At 32.0% G+C, this 9,176-nt stretch overlaps 1 protein-coding gene across 1 annotated transcript; it reads left to right on the forward strand.

The window, feature by feature from the left end:
• Window positions 1-2,099: 2,099 nt before the first annotated feature.
• LOC145015898 (GDSL esterase/lipase At4g26790-like) lies at window positions 2,100-8,874 on the forward strand. The gene is made up of 3 exons (XM_078974368.1): window positions 2,100-2,708; window positions 7,176-7,665; window positions 8,668-8,874. Exons 1-3 carry the CDS (start codon window positions 2,340-2,342, stop codon window positions 8,859-8,861), a joined length of 1,053 nt encoding a protein of 350 aa, XP_078830494.1. The 5' UTR covers window positions 2,100-2,339; the 3' UTR covers window positions 8,862-8,874.
• The last annotated feature ends 302 nt before the right edge of the window (window positions 8,875-9,176 follow it).

Here is a 9,176-nt window from a genome sequence, read left to right on the forward strand (position 1 = left end):
TAATTCATCTGACGATAATGAGGAATGTTGGGTGAAAGAGGATAGAGAATTCGAAATGTTATATGGGTTAGCTCTGAAAAGGATAATACTAGCTTGTAACATACGTAGGTCATGTCACACTTCAGACCGCACGGGGAACATATTGATTAATGAAGTATTAAATGGTCATCCTAGATGATGTTATGAGATGTTTAGAGTGCATGTACTAGTTTTTAGACAATTATGCATAGATCTTGCTACAAATTACAGACTGCAACAAATACAAAATATATTTATTGATGAGTCGGTAGTAATGTTCTTGATGACTTTAGCCCATGGATGTAGCAATAGATTTGTGCAAGAATTTTTTGATCATTCCAGGGAAATGATTCATAGGCATTTCCATATAGTTTTGGCAGCCGTGCTTAAGATGAGTGTCGTTAAGATGAGTGCCGACATCATCAATCCAGCCACCACCAACTATAATGATGAAGTTCCCAAATATATATTAAACAATCCTCAATATTATCCAATGTTCAAGGTATTATCTAATGTTCCGTTACTTCACCAAATGATTTATTTATGATATCTTTTTGTATTTGTAGGATTGCATTGACGCTATAGATGGGACACACGTTAGGGCATTAGTTCAACGACATGAGGAAGCGAAATACATTAGTTGAAAGGGATATGGCACACAAAATATAATGATTGTTTGTGATTTTAACATATGTTTTACATTTGTGTGGGCCGGATGGGAAGGGACTACACATGGCACAAGAATTTTCAATGAAACCTTGCATAGACCGGATCTTCATTTTCCATTTCCAACAGGTGGTTAGTATAAATTTTTAGTAACACGAGTTTTATGTTTTTAATACTTGTTTGAAACAGATAACAAATGTTTGTTTTCTTTACAGATAAATATTACGTTATTGATGTCAGATACCCAAATACCAGAGAGTATCTTGCTCCATATAAATGAACTAATATTCGTTATCATATATCGGATTTTCGACGTGGACATATTGCTGCTATGCGTGAACCTCGTGGACCGAAATAGAAATTTAACTATTACCATTCATCATTGTGAAATACCATTGAGCAGACTTTTGGAATGTGGAAAGCTAGGTGGGCGTTATTAAAAGACATCCATAACTATATTAGAAATGCTGATAGGTTTGATGAAACATTTAATAGGGTACAACAAAAATTCTACAATCTCACACACAATCGTATTCGTAGTAAAGGGGACGAAGAAGGTCCAAGTATACATCGCATGAGTAATGATAACTCGTATATGACAACGATACGAGATATTATTGCACAAGATATAATGGAATTCCGGAGATGAATGTAATTTGATGTAACATATGATATCTTTATGAATTATTTAGAATTTTTATTCTAATTTTGTATGAACATAATTTTAATATTATCATTGGTAAAAATGTTTTAGAAAAATTATATTATATATTTTGTAAAAAAAAAAGTTTAAAAAAACAAAAATTTTTTGTAATAAAATTGTTAACTATAAAATATTATATGTAAACTAGTAAATCATTCTAAATATGAATACATATCATTTTTAGTCATTTTACATGTAAATACTATGCCAAACACATTTTAAAAAATAGTTTATTGATTTTTTAGTTTTTATCATCCTAAAAGCTAATCCAAATACTTTTTTAAAACTGTTTTTGAAAAAAAAAAAAAAAAAAAAGCTAATACAAATATGAATACATATCATTTTTAGTCATTTTACACTTCATTATTATTTTAGCCATTAGTGAAAATTTTATGTAAAACATACAAAGTTAGATGACCCCTAACCTTTTTTAGTTCGACAGCCTATTCATAACTTACAAACTTTCATAACCTTATTCCTCTTTCCCAAAAGAATTAATATCTCATAAAAAAAATTGTTCATTGATTTCTTGTGTTTACATATGTAAATATCATTCACTATATTTACCACACATTATTTTTTAACCTTTTATAAAAACTTGCTACATCAGCTAGCAACAAAGACGTTTAATGAAACCAATATCTTCCGTCACAATAATATTATTATATTGATTCCTCACCAACTTCTAGAACAAGTTTAAGGTGAAACATGCGAAGTGCTTGCCACCCTCCACATCTCTCCTTTCTTGAAATCAAAAAAACACCCACAAAACCAGTGATCGATCGAGTTGTACATTTGTCCTCTTTTCTCCCTCTCGAATCATTAATCACATAATGACGACATTAATTTGTCATTGCATCAACAAACCATAAATTTCTGCCATTAATGCAACCTTTCCATCTCTAAAAATCTTGAATTTATATGATATTTCGTGCAAATCGGTTTTAAACTTATGGCAGAGATGCAGGCTGTACATTTGCTGTTATTTGGTCAGTTTTTAGCTCAATTGATCATGATTCATGCGAAAGTATCATCGATTATTGTATTTGGAGACTCTACTGTTGATGCTGGGAACAATAACCACGTGGCAACAGTTCTGAGAAGCAACTTTCAACCTTATGGTCGTGATTTCTATGGCAGCCGGCCCACTGGCCGGTTTTGTAACGGTCGGATTGCTACTGATTTCATATCGGAGGCTTTTGGGATCCGGTCTATTGTGCCGGCTTATTTGGATCCGAATTATAATATGGTAGATTTTGCAAAAGGGGTCAGCTTTGCTTCTGCTGGAACAGGTTATGATAATCTTACTGCTGCAATACTTGTAAGTTTTCAACTTTTTTGTTGCTTAATTTGTTCAATTTCTTATGTCTAACGGGTCAAGTGGGCAAAGTAGGGTTGCTATGGGTCGGGTTCAATCGGATTTTGCCTAAAATTTAAATTAAACCATAATAATTTGGTTTTAATCCCCAAGAACCGTTTGAGTTTGGTGTTTTATAGTTTTGGTTGTTGGTTTTGTTTTGGATTAATAGTTTTTGGTAACTTAAATCGCTTCTTGAAACCCTTCATGGATTTCGGTGGAAGGGGATCCATTAAATTGGATGTTTGGTGAGCAGAAATCTAATATGGTTCCTCTTTTAATAAAAGACCAAAATAGTCTTATTATATATTTATTAAATTAAGAAAACTAAAACTCAAACTATACATATTTACAATAAATAAAAATTCAAAATTCAAAATTCAAATCGGCTTAATTTTATTAGGGTGGATGGAACCGTCTGAAATGGCCTTTGGGTTGGTACGGTGACTCGATGGTATCGCGAGGAACACCATCACAACTATTGTGGTATCAAAAAATGGAGAGAGTTTTAGCCTTGAAGAACCCAAGCATCTTTTTGGTTATCTACTTTTGTGACCGTTAATAAACAATAAAAATATATATTATTTACACAATTTATTACCCGTATATATTACCATCAACCACTTCAGAAACCACATCAACCTTAACAACTCTCTTCAATTTCATTTTAATTCTTTCCAATTCCATTAAAACAATTCTTTATGTCATTCAAACCTTTCATATTCCATTCAAATTGATTTTACCTATGGCAAATCAAAAAAAAAAAAAAAACATATTCTAAGTGAAAGAAAAAGTCATGGTAGCAGGAGTTTGCTAAAATTTCCAAATTTGATTCTCGAAACTCAAATTCCACACTATCCCCACTATCAACAATATCTACCTAAATATTGTCAATGTCTTGTACGATATTCCTATAATCAAATTTAAGTATCTCAAGATCAACCTAGTTTTAATATGTTCCTACAAATCTCACTGTAACGTTCCAATTTTCACAACAATTTTTTTTTTAATTTTTAAATTAGGAAAATATCAACATCATAAAACCATTTGTTCAAAAAGTTTACAACCCAAAATCAGAATATAATCATAAATATAGAATCACAAAACACGACCTTGCTGATGTCTGTATAGTCACACCTTCATCTTCCCTCGAGCATCTGAAGTATCTGAAATATTTAATCCACAACTGTAAGACAAAGTTTAGTAAGTTCTTCAATATACCCCACACAACAATACACATACAATTCATGCATACCATGACCTTCAGGACAGGGCTGATCTACCTTCTAAGCTTACAACCTTGTGTTGGACCGCTCCTTTGAGCATACAGCCTTAAGCTGGACCGCTCCATTTGGGCCTACAACATGAACTAGATCGTCCGGGTATCTTGGCCTTCAGCGCGCACACAACTGGACCGACCTCAACCCCCTCACAATATGTCGACATATACAAATAAAAAGACAATTTCCAAACACACAATCATAGATAATTATTAACTCTACTTGTCTAACAAATCACTACACCATATCTCCTACTATACAATAGACATACAACATATCAACATCCTAACATACAGAGGATCCATATTATGGTACTAAGTATAGTGAAAGAACTCACCTTACAGACAGTCAGACAATCACTATAGCTCGCAGCGGGTGAAGACTAGTACAATGACCATCTAAACATATAACTCAAGGTCAACCACAACCTAAGACCTAAAACCATAAAGTTTGACCCAAAGTCAAACTTAGTCAAAAGTCAATAAAATATCATTTTCCGATCAAAAAAGCACCACCCCCATAAGGGTGCCCCGCACCCTCTACGTGATAAAACAATTGAGTTTCTAGGCTTGATTGAGTCGCTAATTAGAAGGAGTTGGAGTCATCTCAGGTCCAAAAAGGAATCAATAACTAGATTTATCATATGAGAAGGAAAGTTGGGCGATTTATACTCACAAAAATTTAGAAGATAAGTAAGCTTTCTGGATCTACAATGCTCCTTTGCTTTTACACACCAAGATGGAGTCTTCTTCTATAAGCTTTAACCACAAAATGATAAAAATAAGCTCTCAAAGCCGATTCTAAGCTCAAATATGGGAGAAGATGACTATGGTTTGCCGGAAACACTCTCTAGGGTCGATAGAGGCTGAGAATGATCTAACCCTAGAGACTTAAGTGTCCTTAAATAACCTACAATCCCTAAAAACTCAGGCAACCCATGGGCCTGGGCGCGACATGCTTTATAAGGGTGCACCACGCCTTACCGGGTTGAACAAGCCCAAAAGCAAATCTAAGTCCAAATTGTCCAAGGTCCAATCATTTTTGAAGTTAAAACAAATAAATCACGCAACCGGGAATAGGATATTACAGCCACAATCCAGTCCCAAAACCCAACTTTGTGATGTCTAGAATGTCAATTCAACCGAATCAAACGATAAAACCGAACCTATCCCTCAAATCCAAGAATCAATCGAGGAATAACCCCAATATGTTGTCGAATTGAATCAATTGTCTAAAAGTTTTACACAATGTAAAAAATATATAAAATGGAACATGGAAATCAACAACAAGTTGATTCATTTTGGCAATCGAGTACTTGATAACTTCAAAATTCAACTTCGGGGTTCGGATCGTACTATGCATCAAGTGAACTAAAAGTGGAAGAATTTGAACAAGTTTAATTGTATCTTCAACAACAAGATGAAGCCATGAGCAATTGGAAGATTGGAATTCTCTATTTTAAAGGCAACACAAAGTAAGTATCAAAAAAACTCTAAAAAAATGAAAGCTTTTACTTAGGAGGCGACATGAAACATTTTGAAAACACATCCGAAATGTTAAATCGTGGGTGCAATGGATGATACTCTCCATCCTTCATCGAAAAGGAACAAAGCATATTACTCCAACAGTACACAACCTCTTCAGATGCACAATTTCCATCTGAATTTAACGTAGAGACCAAATAGATTCTGGTTGAAGAAACACAATGGCCGCAATGAAAAGGGAAGAAATCGGTATCTCCATCCTCGTATACATATCAATAGGATAAGTTGTGTATCATGGAAATGAAGATGCAAAAACTATATTAATCTTGGAGAAGTAGTTATGCTTGTTTAAGGAAACACGAATGGAAAATATATATGTGGTTCTTTCTTTAGCCGCATGACCATTTGAGTAGATGGATGTCAGATGTGTTGTTCGCTTATAAACGGGAACCGGGAATGATTTATTGTTGGAAGTTGTAGAATTTCTCATTTTATTTTAATTGTCGTTTTAGGATTTTAATTAATGTTTGTAGTAGTGTGGTTTTTTTTAATCAAATGTTAATTTTAAATTTAGTTTTACTTACTTAACTTTAAATTTCTAAATGTACTATTTTTTATTAAATATGTGGGTTGAGAGGATTCAATTTCCAAATATCTAGGGTTGAGAGGTGTTATTCGGTCGGTTTTTTTGGTTTTCATTTTAATTGGTTTTCTTACATTTTAAACTAACCATAACCAAACCCAATAAGGTTCGGTCTAATCGGTTTTGGTTACTTCGGTTACGGATTATTCGTTTCCGGATAAACTCAATAAAATTCTGCATGTTACAATAACTATTAAACTAAAAGAAAAAAAACTTACTAAACTTTCACCAAATAAAAAAAATACACTAATAAATACAATATTATATTCAGTCTTTCATGATATGTTGTCTTGAAATATCGATATAGTCATATAAGTTATAGAGGTAGGTTAATATAATTTTAGTGGTATATGAAGAGAAAAGAATTGACGGAAGGTTAATTAATTGACATTTGTCTAATTAGTTGTTTTTTAATACAATATATTAAAAAATTATAAATTTATAATGGTTAATAATTAAATAATGAGTTATGAAAATAACTTTTAGTAACTACATGTCAATTTAAATATAAAATGTTAATTTATATATATATATATATATATATATATATATATATATATATATATATATATATTTAATTAAGTATGGTTTTTTCGTTTCAACCAAAATAATGAAAAATTAATCAAAACCAAACCTAATAAGGTACTCTTATTCGATTAACCAAACCAAATTAACAAAAATAAACCAAACATCATTCGGTTCGGTTCGGTTCGGTTTGGTTATTCGGTTTTGGTATTTTGAAGTGAGGTATATATGGTATATGGGTTAGGAATAGGAGGGTAGGAAAGATTGATTCCCTGCACTTTATGAATTCCATTCCATTCAGAAATTTTCAGTTTTTCAGAATCACAAATCCTTTCTGCTGGTTTTTAACATAGCTGGTTTTTTTGTTTTTGGTTTGGTTTTCCGGTTTTTTGCACACACTAGGGCAAATAAATGGGTTGATCATGACTCATGCGTAAAGGATGTATTTATCATTTTATTTTCAATTTGATCTTTGACTAAGATTCCAATGTAACCGCAGTCTGTAATACCACTATGGAAGGAGCTGGAATACTTCAAGGAATACCAGACCAATTTGAAAGCTCACTTGGGAGATGCAAAAGCTAGCAAAGTATTGAGTGAAGCACTTTATTTGATAAGCCTCGGAACAAATGATTTCCTAGAAAACTATTTCGCACTTCCAATTAGATCAAGAGTCTATTCCATTGAAGAATATGAGAAATTTCTTGAAGATATAGCCAGAAATTTTGTCAAAGATTTATATAATTTAGGAGCTCGAAAAATATCTCTAAATGGGCTTCCTCCTATGGGTTGTTTGCCATTAGAACGCACTGAAAATTACTTTTCAGGGACTAAATGTGTACAACTATATAATCGTGTGGCTAAGGAGTTTAATCTGAAGTTGAAGCATTTGGTCAAGAAGCTAAATAAGGAGTTGGCTGGTATACAATTGGTCTATTCGGATATATATTACATTCTATCGGATGTCATCAAGAATCCACGCTCTTTTGGTATGTTTATGATGCTTTTATAACGAGCAAATTAATAATATGACATTTATTTATTGAGTTAATGTCATAAGTAGGTAACAAACATTTTTCTTTTTGTACAAAACACCGTGTTATTTTAATAAAGTATTATAGAAAGTAAGCAATACTTAGAACTAAACATTCGCAACATACCATTAAAACAAAGGTATACTGCGTACATGACATTTCAGTTCCTCACCTTCTTACAATATTTTGTAAAACAATGGTGTTTTGTACAACAAAAACTTCTCCACCCATTTTCGACATTAACCTATATTTATATGCATTATCATCCGTATATAGCTTTGGGCATTTCCATCCCAACCCCAAATACTATTTTTAATGCACCATTTTAATGTTCATTAATAGTAAAGCACCAAATATGATGGTATACTATTTACAACAAATTGGATGTGAAATCTTCCTTATCCTTCAATTTTAAATTTTATGTATTCTAGTTTATTATTTGTATAATGATATTCTATATTTTATTATTTTACTCGTGATATTATACTATTACTAAATAGAGATTAATAGGATAAAACTAAATTAAAATTTGATTTTTCAAGCTTATTTAGAAATATAATATTGTTTAATAATCTTGACCACTATGCACATTTAAACAAAACACATAATTATATTACAAGTAGTCTAATTACATAATTTATATGGTTACTATAGTAAAAAAGATGTGACTTAAAAGGATGTAATGGATTGGAGATGAATCATTATTTGCACAAAATATTAAACTATTTAATGTAGGAAATTGTGGCATGCAATCGGTCTATTACAACATACCTATCATTCTATCAGATAACATCGAGAATCCACACTCTTTTGATAAATCTTCATGACCAGCAAATAATTTGAAAAATATGTATATGCATTATTTGTTTGCTTATGAACAAAGAAAGATGAATATTGTTTGTGGAATAAGAATACTAACTTTGACATTGTTGGTGAATTTGATGTTGCTATCTGCAGGGTTTGATGATGGAGAGAGAGCATGTTGTGCGACAGGAAGATTTGAGATGAGTTACTTATGCAACAGATATAACCCATTTACATGTAAAGTTGCAAATAAATATGTATTTTGGGATTCATTTCACCCATCTGAGAAGACAAATCTAATAGTTGCACAACATGCAATCAAGACATCTTTGGTTGCATTTATGTAATTACTTTTATATAGACAGGTATATTTCAAAAAAAAAAAAAAAAAAGCTTCAAAGTATAATCCTTTAAATTTTATTGAACATCCCAAATGGGAATTGTTTCAAATTTCATGAGATAAAAGGTAGAAAACATCGTTGTATATTAAAAAGGAGAATTCACTTCGTTCATACATCTTTTTTTTTTGAACAGTTAAGACTGGGTTGTGCGGGTTGGAGAGGTTGGACGTCATCGGACTATAATTGTTGATTTTGAAAATACTAGGACGCTTCATCGGACGTCACTATGTTTAGAAAGTCATGTCTGCTTCGACTTGTCGT

Source organism: Lactuca saligna, chromosome 9 (assembly GCF_052625555.1).
Source record: "Lactuca saligna cultivar CGN05327 chromosome 9, ASM5262555v1, whole genome shotgun sequence".
NCBI lineage: Eukaryota > Viridiplantae > Streptophyta > Magnoliopsida > Asterales > Asteraceae > Lactuca > Lactuca saligna.

Coding starts and splice junctions, on each gene's coding strand:
- LOC145015898 (XM_078974368.1), top strand. CDS start 2,340: ATGGCAGAGATGCAGGCTGTACATTTGCTGTTATTTGGTCAGTTTTTA. Junction 2,709..7,175: donor ATCTTACTGCTGCAATACTT/GTAAGTTTTCAA, acceptor ATGTAACCGCAG/TCTGTAATACCACTATGGAA. Junction 7,666..8,667: donor CAAGAATCCACGCTCTTTTG/GTATGTTTATGA, acceptor TGCTATCTGCAG/GGTTTGATGATGGAGAGAGA.